The sequence below is a fragment of the Calonectris borealis genome, chromosome 5, assembly GCF_964195595.1.
Source record: "Calonectris borealis chromosome 5, bCalBor7.hap1.2, whole genome shotgun sequence".
Lineage (NCBI taxonomy): Eukaryota > Metazoa > Chordata > Aves > Procellariiformes > Procellariidae > Calonectris > Calonectris borealis.
The window spans coordinates 19,750,499-19,771,118 of record NC_134316.1 but is presented as its reverse complement, the minus strand read 5'-3'; the positions used below and the strand labels follow the sequence as shown (position 1 = coordinate 19,771,118).

The following is a 20,620-nucleotide window of genomic DNA, read 5'->3' as shown; positions in this document are numbered from 1 at the left end:
GTATTGAGTGTAAGACTTGACGATTCTGTAATTGTAAAGGCAAGTCGCTCTCTAGTTAGTATTACAATAAATCTGTCTAGTATTCATTTAGGACCTTCAGATGTGCTTTAATCACTTAATAAAACCATGTGTTAATGTGTGGTGTCCTTGTTTTTGTGGCTTTGTTTTTAGAATATGGCTGAGTCCTTTATATCCAAGGCTACCTCAAGGAACAACTGGTTCTGCTGGTGAATCTGAAACTAATTTTAAATCTGACCTAATAAGTTACTTGATGGCTTACAATTCACCTGCGCTCAAGGAATGGATAGATCTGATTCAAGAACATGATTTATCAGAGACAAGGTATATGTTATCTTGTATTTATAGTAACTTGCATGCTTTTTTCCAAAAAATTAAACATCTGTTAGGATCTATTAGACATGGGTTTGTTTTGTAAGCTTACCTTGTTTCAGACTTAAGTTGTCAAACACGAGTCTAACTTTAGGCAGTTTTTTAAATCTATCTTATGCAGATTATGTTGAATTGACGAACTTCTAGTTTTATAAACATACATTTTAAAGGAATGAAAAAAGGTGCATCAGCAGTAACTTGACAGAAAGTAGCTGTAAGTAATAAGGACTCAGAGTTTCATTTAAGTCAGCAGGGCTTAAATATTTGCTCCAGTAAAATTACCAGTGGAAAAAACTGAGTTGTATTTGGTTTGTAATGTAAGAGGGATGATATAAGCAAAGGTTATTGTAATGGGGATTTTAAGAATAGGCTTCTGTACTTTTAAGGCAAAGTTCAATCCATATATGTATGTATAGAATTTTGCCTGTTACAGGCATGGATTGTGTCTGGTAGGCAATGTTACGTTAAGCAATAATATACTTTGTCTTGAAACAGTCTTCTCCAATATCACATTGTTGGTATTACTTAAAATAATTCAGGATGCTTAATTCTGAATTATTCTTAATATATCCAAAAGTGTCAATCTCCTTGGCTGCCTAATAGCAGTTTTATAAGCTGGCAAAAACTTGTTGAAAAGCTGAAAAGGTCATAAACTGTGGTGGAAATAGAGACTGAAACCTTGTCTAGTAGAAGGTATAAAATAAAAAATGTGCTTTTTTCTTTACATGGAGTCTTTACAAGATTGCGGGGCGGGAAGTATGTACCTTGTAGTCAGGTGAGATAACAGCCTGAGCTGCTGTTCTTACTCACTTGATCGTTTGCATGAGCTTGGACAGGTTGGCTAAGCCCTAGCTGATGTGCATTTATGCATGGGCTAGGGCAGAGTCACTTGTTAGGATAAGGATCAGTTCCTTGCCATATAAAATATGTATGGGACATTCACTCATGGATAAACCTACACATGAGATGCAGTAAGGAACAGCTCCTTAAACCATCTGTTTGTTGTGACTCTGGGCAGGTCTCTTCTCTGTTTTCAGGGCAAAGTCAAACAGGTTACTAAACCATATTAGGAAGACAATTGAAAAAGCTGTACTTTGCATCTGAGCTATTAGGTGCCCAAATGAAATCTCGTACCTGAATCTGCTGATTTGGATGAAGCAATAGATTGGCTTTACTTAAAATTACATGCCTAATTATGTGCCAAACAAGCTATTTGCATTTATTGCTGTCATCATCTATCTTCTGCATTTTTGTACACAGAAATAGATGCAGTTCCTGTCCATGCTATAGAACAGCCTGGTGGTGCATGACAGCCATATAGGATGCTAATAATAAATTATACAGCTGAAAATCCACTTTTCTTTATATTGTAAATCTTAAGTGTGAAAGATTAAATATTTCTGGTTGCATTTCTATGTTCAGCCTTGCTGATAGGTTTTACTTAAATACCTTAATACTTTACAAACCAAAACACTCAAGAGCTGCAAATAACTTGGTGTTATTTTTTTCTTTCTGTAGAGTGTATCTGCTTGGTTCTACCCCTGGACGATATCAAGGTAGTGATAAAGAAAAGTGGGGTCATCTTAGGCTCAGAAAGGTACTAAAACTGTAACCTTTTTTGTTAATACCCTCTTAACTGTAAATATAATTTTGGAGAGCATTCTTTAGTTTCTTTCAATTATTCCAGCTATGGTCAGCAATCTTCTAATACATTGTCACAGTTTAAGTTAGCAGTAACATAAGCTTGCAAGTTATGACAGTGTAGACTTTGCACATAATATTCCTGGGCATTATTGCCATGGTCAGCTTGTGGTCTGAATTGTCATGTGTTTACAGATATCTGAGGAGGCACCATCACTCAAATGACTTCCTATCTGCTGTTGGTGTTTCTAACAAGTGTGACATTATCAAAATCCAGTATTCTGTGACTGGGAACCAAATACAGTCTTTTTCAAAGGCACTCACTGAGGAAAGATGTGTTGATACAGACTTGCCTGCACATAGGGAACAGGCTTATTTTATTTACTTAAATATTAAGGGCTATTACAGTTTCTTTTTCCCTAATGACCTGGCAAAAAAAATCAAATTAAAAACCAGTTTGCACATAGCTGATGTCATCAACTCAGTCAGGTTTTTAGTTTTGTTCTACTACATTTCTAAGATCTTGATGGTGTTTGTTTTGTTTTGTTTTTTTTAATCAACTGAATAATTAGGAACATGGATTTTTTTTTTTACCTCCACCCCCTCCCACGTTATTTAGATAAGCCATAATGGTAAATCTTCATACAAGATTGCACATCTCAAGTTAGTAGAGCCCCTTCTTTTTCAGTATTTATTTAGAATCAGGTGAAGTATTTCATGTCATCTGTTAAATACCTGTCATTATTGGGGAATCTTCAACCTGCATCTCCTGCTAAAGTGGCATTATTTCAAATTCTATTGTGAATTTTACATGGAATTTTAATGCTGTCCATGGCAGACTTCAGTGACATACAAAATGTCTATTTATCACATTGCTTTTCAACACAAGGTTACTCTTTTAGACTTCCCCTTGTTCGTAAAGAGCTTGCCCTTTCTGATGTATGTTTTCTGCATGGCTTTTTTGCCTAGTAAGACACTGAATGAAAACAAAATAAAACAGAAAAAGCCTGTAAAGGATGAAGATGGTCATGTGGCAAATGTTTCTGTGATTAAAAAGATTAATTTTTTTAGTGACAATGAAGATAGACCTGGTGACACTACACTGATGACTGAAGCCATTTAGTTATGTGTCCTCTCTAGAGGAGGGGGAAAAGGTAGCTGCTACATACAATTTAATATGCGCCTATATCCATCTGGTTTTAATGTGACTTTAAATTCCATTCACAGTTAAAGAACTCCTCTAAAAGGGTTATTTCAATTTCCTCTTCAATTGTTCTTTTTTCCTCTCTTATTCTGGGCTTCTATTGTAGCTGGGGCTTTAGGATATGAGAGGAATTTTATGGCTGACAACCACCAAATATAAAAAGATTAAGTTGTTTAATTTATTGTGACTTCTGAAGCTGATGTTTCATGTTTTTAGGAAGAGATGCTAGCATTCTTTTTACCCATTATTTAATGATTGGCTTCGGTGCTTTTGGATAAAACTCGTGATGTTTGGCCTTCTCTTGAAAGAACAGTGGATTTATTTGGAGAGCCTGATGACTCTTTTATTGCAAAGTTAAATATATAGTATGAATGTTGATCTCTGTTGTCAGAAGTGAATTATAGAGGATTTATTATATCAGAAATGATATCAAACCCCTAATTAAGGTTTTCTTTGCCTGTTGAAGTCTAACAATGTTTTAATTTCCCTCGCTAGCTTTTGAAAGAGCATTCTTCGTCAATACCAGCACAGGAATCCTGGCCTGTTGTTGGACAGTTCTCAAGCATTGGTTCAATGGGAGCTGATGGATCCAAGTGGCTGTGCTCGGAGTTCCAGGAGAGCCTGGTGGCTGCAAGCAGCAGTGTGACAAATTTCCTTAAATGTGATGTTCCAGTTCATTTGGTATGTCTTTTAGATGCTAGTGACCTTTATTTAACATTTATTCATTTGTTGTTTAAATCATAGTCATTGGTTTGCTTTTAACTTGGAAGACATTAACGTAGTTTTCATCCTGAAATCATAAGGATGCCACTTAGTGACACTTACTTGTGTATGGTATACTATAAAAATGTGCTATAATTTCCATCTGCATGACACTGGAGTATATACAATTTAATCAAAATTATATTCTCATTCTATAGCTTGTCTTCCATTGAGTTTTATAGATGCAGCTGTTCCTGCTACTGAGATGTAACGGAACCCCTGAGTGATTAATACCTTAAACAAATTATTTTCTAACCTGGTTATTTTAGTCAGGTTATTAGCACAGTTAAGGGAGGAGCAGAAATAGTTCCCTTACTGTGTGCTAATTGCTCCTGCGTATTTGTATTTGAGATATGAGTCTAAAATCTCATAAAATAACGTTAAGAGCTTACTTTGACTCCCGTGGAAGTGGTTGAAGCAGGATTGGTTGAGTCTTGCTAGCTAATTTTGGTAAGCTCTGCAAGAGGGGTAAAGATATCTTCTACTGGCACACGACTAGTTTTAAACTGCAGTGTAATTTTATTCATGCTGAAAAATGAAGCTTTTAATGTTTTTTTTTCTCAAGTTTTCTTTAAGGTGATTTTTGTTTGAAAATTGACAGCTTGTGTATTTAGAGCTGTGTTATTAAAATTACTTTTTTCCACCCCCTCCCCCCCAAAGGTTTATCCTACTGTGAACAATGTGAGGCAAAGTCTGGAAGGCTATCCTGGTAAGCAGATGAACCCCAATTTATTAGGTTTTTGTGGTCATAATGTCCTGCAAAATCCCTTCAATGGTTGATGTTGAATGAACCTGAAGTTGTCATCTTGCTGAGAACTTGGTAGAATAGGTGGTAGTAGAATCCTTTTATTACTGTTACTGGAGCTCTGACTCCAGCTCTCCTATTGTGATTGAATAGCAAAAACTTTGTGGACATTGGTATATAATGTTTAAGTCTGTATAGCCATGTTCATATATCACTGTATAGGAAAAAACAGCACTTGCCCTCTGTTCTAACTCCAGTCATACCTTCATTTTGGCAGAAAATTCAGGTTTGAGTGTGCCAAGTTCTCCTTGTGTTTTCTTTGTAGTGTCACCCTGCACATCAGACACAATGGAGAATAAGTTGTTTCACTACTCATTAGTCATTTTTTTTTAATATTGCAGTATGCAATTGTTCTGTTCAGTCTTCCCATGCCTGTGTTCATGAAGTCAGTATATTTGTATAAAAGCATGGCCCCAGCCACCTCAAAGAGGAAGAGGTACTGTTGTATTCTGATGCAGTGAAGTTTCTGTTTCTCAAAAGCAAGCACTTATGTGGGTTACACCCATGCGTGCTAGGGAGCTGGCTGATGTCAGTGCAGGGCCGTTGTTGATTAGTCTTCAAAAGGTCAAGGCAGTTGGAAAAGATTTATCAGGACTGAAAGAAAGGAATTCTTTCCTGTCTTGAGGAAGTGTAAGAAGGAGGATCTGGGGAACTATAGGCCTGTCAGCCTCACTGTGATCCCTGGGAAGGTGATGGAACAAAGAATCCTGGAAACAATTTCCAAACACGTGACGGATAAGAAGGTGATAGGGAGTAGTCAGCATGGATTTATAAAGGAGAAATTATGCATAATTAACCTGATGTCCTTCCACAATGAGATGACTGGCTTGATGAATGAGAGGAATGCACTGGATGTTGTTTATCTTAACTTTAATAAGGCTTTCGACACTGTCTCCTAAAACATCATTACAGACAACCTGATGAAGTTGTCTGGATGAGCGCACAGTGAGCCAGATGAGAAAACAGCTGAACTGCCCTGCCTCAATGGCTGTGATCAATGGCACGAAGGCCAGCTGGAGGTCAGCCACTAGTGGTGGTGCATGTCAAGCATTGATACTTTAATATCTTCATTAATATAGTAATATCTGGATTAATATCTGGATGGTGGGTCAGAGTACATCCTCAGTGAGTTTGCAAATGATACAAACTCAGGAGGAGTGGTTGATGTATCGGATGATTGTGTTGTCATTCAGAGGGACTGTACAGGCTGGAGAAATGGGCTGACAGGAACCTCTTGCAGTTCAACAGAGAGCAATGCAAAGTACTGTGCTGGGGCAAGAATAACCCCAGGCACTAGTACTGTGGTTGACCAGCGGAAAGCAGCTTTGCAGAAAAAGACCTGGGAGTGCTGGTGGTCACTAAGCTGAAGATGAGTCAGCAATGCACCCTTATGGCAAGAAGGCCAACAGCATTCTGGGCTGCATTAGGAAGCACATTGCCAGGAGGCTGCGGTGAGGTGACCTGTCCCCTCTATTTAGCACTGGTGAGACCACATCTGGAGTGCTGTGTCCAGTTGTTGGCTTCCCAGTAGAAGACAGACATGGACATACTGAACCAAGTCCGGCAAAAGGCCACAAAGACGAATAAGGGATTGGAGCATCTGTCACGCAAGGAGAGGCCGAGAGAGCTGGGTAATTCTTCAACCTGGAGAAGAGAACTTTCCTGAGAGATCTTATCAATGTGTATAAATACCTGATAGGAGGATGCAAAGTAGAAGCAGATTCTTTGCATGGTGACCAGTGAAAGAACAAGAGGCAATGGACATAAATTGAGATATAGGAGATTCCAGTGTACCCTTACAGAAAAAATGTTTTCTGATGTTTAAATGGAACAGATTGCTCAGAGAAGTTGTAGAGTCTCCATTCTTGGAGATACTCAAAACCTGACAGGACACTGTACGGAGCAACGTGCTCTATTTGACCCTGCTTTGAGTAGGGAGTTATTCTAGATGATCTCCAGAGGGTGCTTCCAATTTCAACGATTCAGTGATTCTCTGGCATTGCTGAATCCGTAAACATATGTTCTGTTCCAAGCCAGATACCTATGCTCATATGTAGTATGGAGTAGCTGTTGAGCTCTTCTAAAGATCGGTGGAATTTGAACATAGGGCTAGCAGGAATGCTTTCAGCTCTCTTGTCTTTCCTCTGAATTGAGCAGTGTTTGGACATATGTAGAAACCGCAGCCAGTGAGTTTATAGATATCTATGGTTCCCACAAGTGAGTTAGTCTGTTGAAATACATTTGGTTGTCTACAGTATCTGTTTAGCAAAGTTGATACTCTTGAAAGTCAGGGATGCAGTCTGCACAATGACTCCTTACTGTCATTTCTTTCATGTTGTGAAATAACTTGGTGAATTACATAACTCTGTATTTGTGCAAATGAACAGCTGCACGGACTCCTGCAGTTAGTGCATTCCTGAGAGTAGTAAAGCTTTTGTAACAGGACCTTATGGTGTCTTCTAGGACAGGTTGATGCAGTAGGTTTTGCATCATGTTTTTAATACACAACACTAATATAACTCAGTATGCCATGGCTGGTTCTTCTTTGTTAAATTCGTGTCAAGAAATCGCAACATGCATTAGCCAAAGACCAAATCAATACAAATACAATTTCATCAGAGAAGTTCTTGCTCTTTAAAGTAATGTTGTTTGGTAGTTGTTTTTTTTTCTTTTTTTTTGCTGAAAGCTGCTTGTTTTATTCCCTCTAGCTTGAATGGGTAATGATTCTATTCTGTTGACATCAAGTGATATCATAACAAAAAATTATCCATAAACATCTATCTTGTAAGAGGACTTAATTCTGTAGCCTGTATACTGTTTCTCTTTTTCCTAGTATAAATCTGCTACATAGTGTTTAGGAACTTGTTAAATTATAAAAATGAAAAACCAAACAAATCTATATACCATTTAATACTACTGGAGCATTTAACCGTTTTCTGAAAATAAGTCATGAGGATAGTGCAGATAACTTATTCCCCAAGATGCTCCTTTTAGAATGTCTTTCAAAAAAGAAATGTACACGTTCTATTTTTTTTTTCCTTAAGCTGGTGGCTCCCTTCCGTACAGTATACAGACAGCACAGAAACAGCTGTGGTTGCATTCCTATTTTCAGTAAGTAGAACTCAATTCTTTGGTTTTTTTTTCTTTTCGTAGTCTGTATGTTTAAACTTACAATGCTGTAATGTTTGAGTGTTAAAAGCAAATTAAGGGGAAGTGGTCAGAAGCATGATACTCTTGAACTCCTTAAAATAAAAGCCTTTATTTCCTTATCTGCTGGTCTTATCTCCAAAACAAAGTCAAAATGTGCTGTTTACCTGGAAAAATTATGTGAGGCACTGTTGCTAATGGAGGACATAAGCAGATTTTGGATTCTGTAAACTTCTATTTAAGCTTTGCTTCTCTGAATTGGAGTAATACTCCTCTTTTTTCCTTTTTTTGGTGTTTTTTTTGTTTGTTTGTTTGTTTTTTTACAGTTGTATTTCACTTTCCCACTTGTGCCTGGGTATTAACAGAATTTCAACTGAGCCACAACAGGGTTAGGAAGGCTTTTTTTGTTTGGGTTTTTTTTTTTGAGTGCAGCAGTCCTGCTGCAAAAATTCTTAGTCCCTTATGGTAATATCATCTTTTGTTAAAGGTGCCTGACGTTTTCCATTAAGAACTTCTATTTTCACTTGCTACTAATACTGCCAAATTCTAACAGTCTAACACATTCCATACCAGATGTCTCCCTCAGGCTGAATCTTTAAAAACTTAAGCATGTTTTGAGAACAATGGGAAAAGTTGTTTTGCACAGATCAAAAAAAAAAAAAAAAATTCAATCTGGTAACCTCTTACAAGACCACAGCTCCCCATTCCTTTCACCAGAAACTCTTAACTCTTCCAGGTGGAAGTTGTGCTGGTAAGATACTTTACCCGTATCTAAGTAAGAGTTTGTAAAGTTGTGTATATATTCAGAGGGCTGAGAATACAACTGCTAGTTGCAGAGAGCATCATCCATTTTGGAGTGAACATGATTGCTGCTGTGAGCCTTGCTGGTCAATGTCCAAGGAATGGAACTGGAACAGAAAACATGTGAGGCATTGTCTCTCCTGTCTTTGAAGTATGCCATCTGAGCACATTCAGCAAAGGAAGAAAGCTTCAAACACCTTCAAGACTTCAAGATTGTTCAGTCATGATTCAAAAAAGTGAGGAGATCATAAAACTGGGGGTGTTTGTGAAGCCTTAATTCAGGTTTCTATAAGCGTATACCTCATGAGAATCTTATTGGAAGAAAAATGTAAACTTTTTTCAGTTAGTCTATTATTTAGTGCACAGAACATTACTTGATATTGAGACCATTCATTGTTTCATTCCTGTTTAATGAGAAAACACCCACATACCTGTCTCATTGGACATGTTAGGGTCCTGCTCTGGTAACAAAAGGGCTGTTTTAAATTCATCTGTTGAATTGGTTGCAGATGACAAGTGGCCCTGCATAACTGCTCTGTAGTGGCTACCCAGATGCAGATTCTTACCCTGCAGTAATACAAGATATTAGCCCTTGAGGAGAGCCTGCATGTAAGCTGTTACCATAGAGCAGATGACATACAGCAGCTTCTTATCCGTGGTAACCTGAGAGACACAGAAAATGGTAGGTCCTGTTTCAATAGAGTGAAATATAAGATGAGCTATTTTAAAGACTTGCCATAATGCAAAGCTTTTGACAGTAGAAAGATTAGAGGAATTTGTCTTTACCTCACTGGAAAATAATACAAAACCAGCAAGAAACTAGGATCCTACCAGAGTTGAAAGAAGATAAATACTTTATGCTTACAGTAAAGGAGAGGAATAGCTCCTTTTTAGAAGTAGGGAGAGATTAATGGAGTTGCAAAATGATGTTCTATAGTCTCACTCAAAGAGGTAGAACCTCTGCCCCAGACATACAGTTTTTATAATGTCTGTGGGCTGTTTTTCTATCTCTTGTGCCAGTTTAGTGTATTTAACTAACCAGTAATGCAGCTCTGAACTGTAATTTCTCAAATTTCTTGAAGTAATTTCTCAAAAGAATAAGATGACTAAACTTAATATTGATTTCACTTTTCTGATCACAGCAAATGATTACTAGACTGCTTTATTACATTAGCTACTGTGTAAATGGTAAATGAGCAATTTGCTCAGTTTTCTCTCTGGTAGGGTTGCTGTTTTTCCTTTCAGTATTTAGTATTACGCATTGATAAGGAGAGATTTGCAATGCTTAATGATTTCTGTTATTTGTTGCTTTTGAAGCTTTAGCAGTACATAAACATTGTATTTTAATGCTCATTTTAATTGATTGACTTTTAATACCACATGCCTTATGTTTGTGCAGTTACTTTGTCAAATTTTTATTTTCAGAGAATGGAAGAAATTGGTTTGACAGGAGCTTGTTTGACTTGCTGTTGACAAGTCCATAACTGTAGTTGTGTTAGAGCTTTATGCGTTCTGTAGGCCTGTAGAGTTTTGAAGAGTAATCATGTTTCTTCTCAGTTCGAAGAACTACAGTGTTGTTCCCCTAACATCATAAATGATGAGAGAGATGGAGCATTTACACAGAGGACCTATTGTTTTCTTATGGTTTAGACTAATGATGTGAGTTGTTTTAACTATGCTCAAGCCTTGTTGCCAGCATCTTGAGATGGAAAGCCCATTCACTATTTGAAGGAAGAACTAAATGATGAAAGAGGTGGTGGTGTAGGAAGTGAGTTATTCCTGGCTCTGCTTATTGATTGAGTGTGTCTGCACAGATTAATTTTCAGGATGTTAGGATTATCTGGCTTCCCTGTCTCAGTAGCTCCACTTGTAAAGGGGCCCGTGTCTGCTCCTTTACCTCATTTGTGCCAGAAATATCAGACGCTGGTGGCAATTGATACTTGCTGTATGTCTTCCAGCTAAATGCGCTGTGATTGCAGTGTAGTCTCCTTTTCAAACTCTAAAATTCATTGCAGAGTAAAACAAATATTTATCAAACATTTAAAAAAAACATACTTCTGAAATTTTGCAAGTGGTTAAGTACATATAAAAGCAACAACTTGTAAGCATTCACATTTGTAGTGCAGTGCAAGTGAGTGCAAAGTATTTTTTATATTGCAAAAGTTACCTTATTTGTGGTAGAGAACATTTTTTCCCTCCTGTCCCAAAAGAACAAATTACGTGAAACTCAAAAATAGCTATTGGAAAAATGGAGGGGCAGGAGGGGCAAAAGCTGTTGCGTTTTAAGAGTTGGAAAGTAGATTACATCTTTAATTCAGTGCACCTAATCATCACATTAGAGGCTGTGTAATTAAAACGAAAAAAGAAAAAGTTGCTGACTGAAATGCTATAAAAGACTGGGAGGGAGGAAATAGCAGCAAGTTAGTGGTAAAAATGTCAGGATTAGTGGTCTACAGTCAGAGTTAAGTTGTATTAGTGCTAAGGAGTTCTAGTCCTAGGAGTGTAAAAGAATAAAAAGAACTAGCAAGAAGACTTTCATGTTTTACTGTTCAAATTCTGAAAATACCTACTCACGTTACTCCTTTTCCTCACCCCACATTTGAGCTTTTAGTTTACATGGTACCATGGCCTCTAACTGTCAAAAAAAAAAAAACTACTTCAAGCTGTGGTTTTGCTCCATAAAATTTTTCAAAGCTAGTTTCATTTAACTTACCATATTTATCTCTGATGAGACTGAACATGAAGTTTACTGCAACATGAGATTAGTCCTGTGTACATCCTCCACCAGCTGCATTCTGATGAAAAGTTTACAGCTTAAAATGTGTTAAGACAATTTGACTAGAAGTAGCCTGAAATTGTTATATTAACATATGCTCTTATCCTTGCTGTGCAAAGCAACTGCACTTGTATTTTACTTTAGGCTTTTTTTAATTTGTTTTGGCTTTTTTTTTTTCTAAAATATGCCAGGAAAGTACCATGGTGAAGTTGAAATTTAGCTGTATTAAAAATAGATTAAATGAGATATTGTACCCATCTGAGATCCCTTCCAGTTCTTTTGGTTTATCATTCCATTATGCGGTCTGGAGATAAGCTGACTTGTAGTCGAAGGGAAAATATTTTTTAAATACTTCTTTGCTAATAATGCTTTTACTAAAAGCATCTGAGTTTTTCAATTGAGGTAATTACTTTAAAAAATAAATAAATAAGAAAAAACAAAACCTGCAAGAAAACCTCCTAAACAACCAAACCTGGTTGAAGAACATAATCACTTTCTTTCCTCTTTTTGTCCTTACATACTTGTGCTGTTCTATTAAAGAAAATATGGCCAAAATGTATGCTCCCCTTTCTGATTTTAACTTTCTGGAATACCAGTTTCAATCACTTGTAATTGAAACTAACCACAATTAGATTACTGTAGAATGTAAATGGAAGAGAAGCGGTAGTACTCTTACTAAAACACAGTACTTAATTGTATCTCTCAAACCTGATAAGGAGGCAAAAAGGCAGTAGACTGAGATAGTATCTCAAAATTACTGTAGTTAATAGTGGGGGGAGAAGTTTATCCTCAAGTAAGGCAGTGAGATGGATCTAAACAAAAAAAAAAAAAATCTGTGTTCAATTCCCAATTCTACTATTTTTCCTGTTTTTCATTTCTACAGTGTTACTGGACTTACCTAATTATTTTTGTGCCTTAAAGATAATGTTTGCCTAAACGGTCAGCTGTGAGATAAAAGCTATTAACAAGAATTGTTGAGTTATGGTATAGCCTTACAATCTGTATGTATGTAAAGTGTAGAGTTCTGTAGGGGAACACAAGTTTAGTTAGCTATTTCTGTATCATATATATCTTAAAAATCATATATATTCTTCAAAAACAGACTTCAGTGTGGCTTGCATCAAAGTATGAAGATGTCTAGTTTGCTCCAAATGTGCATACAGTGCTTTAGCTCTTGCCCTTTAGGAATACAGGACCAGTTTTCAGAAACAGTTTTCTTTCCTTCATTGGAGGATAGGGTTGTTAAAGTGAGTAGGTCTTGAACTGCAAAGCCTCTTGACTTAACTCGTGAAAGTCCTGGAAGTCAACTTGGGTAAATAATTCCAGCCCTTCCACTTCAATCTTCTTAGACTTTTAAATGAACACAGTTCACTTAAGAGGTTTTTTGGAGCTGATCGCTTCTTTTTTATTTGCCTTTTAGAACAGAATGCTAAATTAGGGAAACAAGATTGTGATAACCAAAGCCAGAGCCTATTATATTCTGAACTGAGAAAAGAAAAGTCTCTGGTGGAGGAAGGTGTACTTGGTGGAAGCCTTTTTCCTGATTTTGAGTGAGGACTAACAGTTGTGAGTGGAAAGTGCTTCTAAATACCGTGACTACATACCTTCAGTTATGTACATACATTTACTGCTTGCTTACAGTTTAATTCTGTAACATTAATGCTGAATTACCCCAGCAATGGCTTGTTGTTTTAAACGAGTTTATATATATACATACATAGATATGGCCTCTACTTTCTTAAGCCCTCAAATTTCTCGGTGGCTTAGGGGCGCAGAAAAGGGAAGAGGAACGTAGTGTCAACAATCTCTCCGCTGCTCCCTGCCTGTACTTCATGCATAATAAATTGTAATGAGCTTGGGGATTTTGCGAGCTTTAATTTGGTGCCAAGCTCCTTTGCTTAAAGGCATAACCACTGATAGTCTTCAAAGACGAAATATTGGCTGGAAGTTTGGACTTAATTTCTTGAGTGCTAGCTGGAGTGGAGGAATGGAAAATCTTGTTAGGAGAGCCTGATACACGGAGGACAATATCTGTCTGGTTTGTTTGTAAAGAAAAAAAAAAATCCTGCCCTTCTGGCTTCTAGTAAGATTGGATTTCAGGATTAAAAATTTTGTTAAAGTATTTTCAGCCTTTCGGGGGGGGCAGGGGGGAAGTATTAAATCTTAAAAGTATAGGGTAGTATTACCAAAAACGTGGCACTGTAGTATGGTGAGTATTTTTTAGACCTCAAAATAAAAGTGCATATGAAAAGAATTCCTTTTCTTTTTCTAGCAAATGGTCAGCAGAAATCTCGGGTCGAAGTCATGCTATGCCTCACATTAAGACATACATGAGACCCTCTCCTGACTTCCAGAAGATTGCATGGTTCTTAGTTACAAGGTAAACAACTAACCATATACCTCTCAGAGAAAAGAAAAAAGTCTTATATAAAGTTCTTGTCAATTGCAGGCCCAGGTGAGTTACTGCCATAATCCTCGTAATACTATAAGTAGTGACATGAATTTTTGTCCATATTTAATGTTTCTTCATTGCATTGCCCCTTTTGGGGCTGCAAGTTGAAATGACTATGTCAGGAACTGTGGCATTCGCACCAAAATCTTGTCTGAGCTGTAACTGCCAATTTTGGGGTTCAGCATCAACTGAAGTGATAAGTAATTTTAAACCTTGGTTTGAGTTTCTTTAACACATGCTGTACATGAATATGCTGGTTTGTACAAAACTGATATGGGTTAAGCCTAAGTTTATCCTTGCACTGTCTTATCGTTACAAAACATGTAGATACCTAATATTTGGAATCTGACCTTTTGTCAGATTGAATTGTTCAGCAGTCTAGGTTGAAGTCTAGCTGTGTATTTCTATTGTTTGGTTTTCAAAGATGCCAAAAGAGGGAGCAAGAAATTTCTTGATGTGAGGGGAGAATGTCTTGTGAATGAAAAATACATTTCAGTTTTGCCAAAACTGATTAAGTTATTCAAATGTGATGCTGAGTCCACCTAATACAGAAATTCATGGTTGCTTTTTCTCATGTTTCTTCTATCCCACCATTTGCTACTATCAAAAAGCAACCAGTATGCGTGTCAGTTAAAACGTAAGGTTTAAGCTTTATATTTTGCTGTAGAAGTAGGTTTTGACAACAGAATTATATTAATTTCTTGACTCCCAACTTGATCTACTTCATAGCAGATACTGATGAAGGATCAGCTACAACATGGTGCTGAACAGCACATTAAAACAAAAATGCTCTGTACTAAATGTTTTCTAATGTAACTAGTCATAATTGAGCTAGCCTTTAATCTTCCTAAGTCATCAAATTGAAGCTATTTACCAATACCAGGTTCCTTTCTGAAATGTACAGATTCAAAAGGCTGAATTTGTCTTGTAGATCTGTATGACACAAGGAGGCTTGTATAATTATCCACATGTGTTGTATGAATACCGTTTTATATATTGTCTCTGCTACTCCCACTGTGCTGTAAAAATAACAATAAGGAATAACACCTGAATGACTTTTTATGAAAAAACTGTTGTGATTGAAGTTCTCCTGCTAGAAGTGCATTGCTACAGCTGTGGTACTTAAGCATTTTCTGTTGTGAAGGTCATGCCTCACTGAAATGCTTTATTTCTCTTTGCAGTGCCAATCTATCTAAAGCAGCTTGGGGAGCTCTGGAGAAAAATGGAACCCAACTGATGATCCGTTCTTACGAACTTGGAGTCCTTTTCTTGCCTTCAGCATTTGTAAGTTCATAGTTCAAGTACAAATCCTGGGATATGCTGAGAATCTGCAAATATTGATTAATACTAATGTGACTGAATAATCTACTTACTAGGTTCTGTGTTTCCAGGTTAGAAAGCTAATAGCAAGTGCAGTTTACACAAGGTATTCTTTAAAATAGAAACAGTCTGTTTTCCTACACAGCAAGTATGGATTTGGTATTGATGTGGCTTTTGTTGCGTTACTGAAAGGCAATACTATTTTAAAATTGTAACATATACTAAATGTTGCTGGAAAGGATGATCAAATCTCTTCTTTTGTGCTTCTTAAAACTAGGCTGTGAGTGCATATTCACATTGAAGTGATGCGAATGGGTGTAACTTGAAAAACAGTTCCTAATGTTGCACTGATTGCCGTTCTTGCTCTTTCCCTGAAATGCATTTGCAAAGCCATGTGACTGTCTCTTCTCAAACTTTCTGCTTTGAGAAGAAGTTCTCAAATGCGTCTTCTAAAATCTCCGGTACAAATCTAAGAACATCTTCATAAAAGGCTGTTTAAAAGATGAAAGATTGTATCTTCCAAACCTATGTGACAGCAGTCTTGGTATATAGAAGACAAGTTTGACCCAAAATAACTATTATTCTAGTGTGTGGAGCAGAGGATTGGGAGACATGAAATGTTTTTGTGGCAACTAAGGTCCATCTAGCTTGTAGTCTAGTCTTAGTGCAGTTGTAGCAGATGCCATGGAGATTAGCACAATAAACAGTATGTATGTGATATCTCTTTAGTAAATTTTCCCTATGATTTATTTTAAAGGCTTTCCAGGATGAAAATTGTATCCAAACCATAATGGTTAGTAGCCACAACTCGGTTTATTCTCTTAACACATCAAGTTCTTTATTGAACTACTCTTGCTGTATTTTAGCCCCATGCAGAATCCTGTGGTAGCAAGTCCTGTGACTTCATTGTATTTAAGAAAAAAAGCTTCCCTTTTTTGTTTAGATTGTTTTTTGTTTTATTTAGATCTACTGCCTGATAGTGGGGAGATGTGAGTCTCTTGTTCCTGTTGTTGATTCCTCCTTCTCTCTGGTAAACCTATTAGTACCAAAATGTTATCAACAGCAGTTAGTGTATGATCAGAAGCCGTTCAAACTCCTTCCTGTGTGAAATTTCTTCTTTTCCAGAGAAGAAATTCCAAGTTTCTCTGAAAAAGGGTTTGCATGCTAAGAGTCCTTAGAAATATTTTTCTGATGAAGAATACATCTTTCCTTGATAATGTTCATGGATGTTCACGTAATGTTTCATAATTTCTGTTGATTAATAATGTATGCCCAAATGAATATTTACTAATATTATGACATCGTAAAAATGTTTACCTACCATAACTGTATAATTGCAGTGTCCTAAGATCGCAATACTAAGATTGATGGTTTCTGACTAAACAAACCTGCAGGTTTCAGCTAAAGAACTCCTGTATATCACTCTGGACATTTATGAAGGAGTTTACGTAGTAGTGTGGTCTCTGATATTGTGAATCTTAGAGACAATCTCAGACATCATTCTCCAGCATGGTTTATCTGGAAGAAAACTTAAAGAGAAAAAGTGTTGATCAGAGATTGAAAGAAGAAAAATCCTACAACTTCCTATAGGAAAAATCCTACAACTTTCTACTACAGTAGGAAGCATTGGTTTTGATACCACTGCACTCTTTTAAAAAAAAAAAAAAAGCAAACATCACTTGCATAAACAACTGTCAATAATAAATAATGAAGCATTGGGCAAAAAAATTGTGCAAAAAGATTTGACTTTTAATAGCAACTGACTTCAGGGGTAAAATAATGTTCTAAGAAGTTGGCAACTATTACCTCCAGATGCTGCCAAGCAAAGAATTTACGTGTGGTACTGTTATGATTGTACTTAGTGGATGAAGTTTTTTGTATGAACATAACTGATGACCAGATTGCACAGTCATTTTACATAATCTGAATATTCCTGTTCTGACTCTGGCTTTTCCATGCATTGCTAGTTTTGGAAAACATACTTCACATGGGTAGAAAATCAGGAATAATTGAGTTAGTCTTTTTGCCAAGAGTGACCATACCTGTTTCAGATCTGAACAATCTGCAAAACTTTCACTTTAAAAAAAAAACAAAACAAAACAAAAAACCACCACCCCAAAAAACCCCCTCTGAGAAATTTGACTTGCATTCCATCCCGAACCTTGCTTTCTACACAGGATTTCTTGCATGTGGAGCAGGGGAGGGGGGGATCACCAGAATGTTTTTCAGGGGGCCAATACTTATGTAAAAAGATTGTGAATTTTCTTCCCCATGCCTAAAATAGTAAGTATTAATGCCTTTGATGTCATTCTTGTGAGTTTTTCTATAACGTAACTCAGTTTTATTCTAAAATCAGACTTCATTTTGATTAACAGAATTATTTGTTCAGGAGCACTTAATTTATTTATCAGAAATATAAAAGATTCTGAGGCACTCGAACCTGAGAAAATTTCAGCAATCTGAAGTTAAAACTTTACTTTCTTTGCAAGCTAGTTAGACCTTTCTGCTATTAATGACTTTTTCATCATTCTGGGTGTTTATTTAGACCAAAATTATTAATGTTTTTGTTTCTGCTTGCAGTCCAGTCCTAGCAGATGGAGTAAAATCCACTTAGCCATTTTAGAGATTGAGAATTATTAAAAGTAGAAGTGTATTTTTATTCTTGTTTTGCATCAAAATAACCGGAATTTAAATGCAGTGTCTAAGTGAAGTTTACTGATGATTAAAAACACATTGGATACTTATTAAGCATCTGCTCCAGCCTTTAGCAGAAGCCTGCAGGCCTGTTTACACAAGAAAATTTAGAGATAGATTCTGCTATAAATCCAATATGAGTACTCTACTAGTAACGGCAACTGTAAGGAACCGTTTTGGTAAATACTGTTGGGTAAACAGTTCCTATTGAAGCTCAAGCCTTGTGGTCGTCAGGGTGAGAGGCAAAAAAGACATTGATTGGGTCTGCTCTCATGAGAGAAAGTTTTCACTGAAACACTGCAAAAATTTGACCTCTTCTCTCCCTTCTTTGCCAAGCTTCTGTTCGGGGACCAGAGATAATTCTGCTTGGTGTGGGAGCGGGACTGCATTGCTTTGAATCTTAAAGGCTTTTCAGCAGCTTTTGCTGCATTCTGCATTCATATGCACACTCTAAATTTGTTTATGAAATGAACCCCAGAGAACACTTGGGTTTTAAATGTGTAAGAGTCCTTGACTTCTCGCATTCTGTTTTTTCCTTTTGATCAGCCTTTTGGAAGAGGTAGTTAGGGTGTTCCTCTGGCAATCCCCACTATATTCAGGAAAAGATCCAATTCACCTATTGCTATGTAGCTCTATGTTATTTTGACATCAGTTGAAGCAGCAAGCAGTGTGAAAACTTCCTGCAGTGTAGAAGAGTCACTGCTGAAAGTTTGACCATTAAGTAAGGGGATGAAAAATGTTTATTTTGTTTTTAATGTTTGTGGTAGCAAAAAGGAGGGAGTATTAATACATTTCATACACTGGGAGCAAGAACTGTAATCTTGTATAGTATGCCTGCAAAGTAACATCAGATTAGAGAAGTAGGATTTGTCTGCTGCCAATCTACTCCACTGCTCCCTACCCTCTGATTGTTGTGACTGTCCCCTAGAAAAAGATTTCAGGCTTTAATACTGTAATAGTGTCATTGTGCTGCCTTGCCTAACACCTGTATAACTGCCAACCTTACAGCAATAATGAAGTTCTAGTTTTCATCTTGGGATTGTCCATCTTCTTTCTTAATAAGAAAAAATTGTCGTAAAAAACACAGTTTCTGTGTTGCTTGGTGACTTCTTTTTAAAGTTCAAAATAAACACAATTTATATTTAATATAGTCAGTGTCAAACGCAAAAGCTAGGGGCCAGTATTTTCAAAACTGAACTTTCACTTATATCTCTAACGTGGTTATAGAAGTAAGCTGGATTGTGGGGGGTGGGGTCTGGAGTGGGGTTGTTTGGGAACCCAATGGCTTTTCAGAGAGTGCAGAAACATACATATTGGGAAGATGAGTCACTGCCAACAAGTGAGTAAGTACTGCTGAAAACAAATTCAATTGTAAGCATCAAGGATTTGAACGGCTGATGTTTTTTATTGCAGCGTAAATTTATCCTTATGATGCATGCATAACGCAATCTTATGTCTGAAAACCAAAAATAGCTTAATGCACACAAGATGTTTCTTTATTGAAAATTGCCAGTTGATGTTTATAGCAGTAGAGTTCAGTACAAAATGGCAAAACTGTCCAAGAACTGGAGCTAATATAGAGCCATGGTAAGTACCGTGTTACGATTACTGTGCTAGCAGTGTCCACATTAGTTTAAGGCTTCCTCAGGCATATCTGTACAAGCTGCTGTCATTACAGTGACATGCCTTTCATTAATCAAATACATTACTAATGATTTAGTAGACACCAATGCTTTTGGCAAAGTTTTTCCTTTATGCAGCTTTAGGAGTCAGCATCTCAAGAAGATGGTTCTAAGTATCTTTAAATGAGATTTAATTTAGCATCCATAACTTGAGATAACTTGCTTTAAGGCTGTGTTTCAGTCTAATGATACCGTGTAGTAGATTTTCTAGTGATAGGATCTGACCCTTGGGATCTCAATCTGTCAAAAATCATTCATTTCAAAGGTGTCATTAACCTTTAGAGATGAGAATTTTGTCTGTTGAGCCATCCTTTGTCATCAAAGTCTATGGAAATGTTGTAACTATATTCAGTGAAAAAGGAGCCTTCAGCAGGAATTGAAGTAGTTAGTTACTCAGAGTAGATTAATCCAATTTCTATACATAGAGCGGATCAAATCAACAAAAGTAACTCATACAAACCTGGCCAAGATTTTGATCTCACTGAGTAGTTGTAGGGTGAGTTTGGATTTACAGAAAGGATGCTGAAAATCTTGGGATTGTGGCAATCATTTTTTTGATGTTCAAGGCCTCTTCCTTAAACCTACAACTGCTGCAGACTTAAGCCCTCAGCCTAGGAAGAATAATATATAGTGAAGCTTTGCTGCAACTCAAGATCATGTTCTGGGCACAAGTAGGTTGCTGTACCTGTCTGACTCAGCAGATCAGTCTATTAAGAGAATTAACTACCTGATAAGGTAGGTTGGAATATGACTTCTCAAATATGTCAGAGCAATAGATTAGCTTAACATGTGGAACTACATCATCATTGACCCTACCATGATTGTAGCCTGTCCGTGGCTGTCTTCACTCACATAGTTGTGTTGGCACTGGTGCTCAGTGGATTCCTTGTGCTTTAAACCAGCTCAGACTGGCCAAAACCAAATGGCACAAGTTTTCAAAGTGTTG

At 36.9% G+C, this 20,620-nt stretch overlaps 1 protein-coding gene across 6 annotated transcripts in view; it reads left to right on the top strand.

Moving 5' to 3' along the window:
• The window catches only part of TDP1 (tyrosyl-DNA phosphodiesterase 1), a 55,460-nt gene that overhangs the window by 11,935 nt on the left and 22,905 nt on the right, over positions 1-20,620 (top strand). For 5 of the 6 annotated variants that reach the window (XR_012673831.1, XR_012673832.1, XR_012673830.1 and 2 more), the window contains exons 8-14: positions 172-342; positions 1,909-1,987; positions 3,731-3,916; positions 4,658-4,706; positions 7,847-7,913; positions 13,799-13,906; positions 15,160-15,262. Coding sequence is in view for 3 of the 6 variants with exons in the window: in XM_075151302.1 (XP_075007403.1) it covers positions 172-342; positions 1,909-1,987; positions 3,731-3,916; positions 4,658-4,706; positions 7,847-7,913; positions 13,799-13,906; positions 15,160-15,262 (763 nt within the window). In the remaining 3 variants the exon portion in view is untranslated. Of the gene's footprint in view, positions 1-171; positions 343-1,908; positions 1,988-3,730; positions 3,917-4,657; positions 4,707-7,846; positions 7,914-8,275; positions 8,904-13,798; positions 13,907-15,159; positions 15,263-20,620 lie in introns of those variants that run through there. The other variant, XM_075151304.1, reaches the window with a different exon arrangement.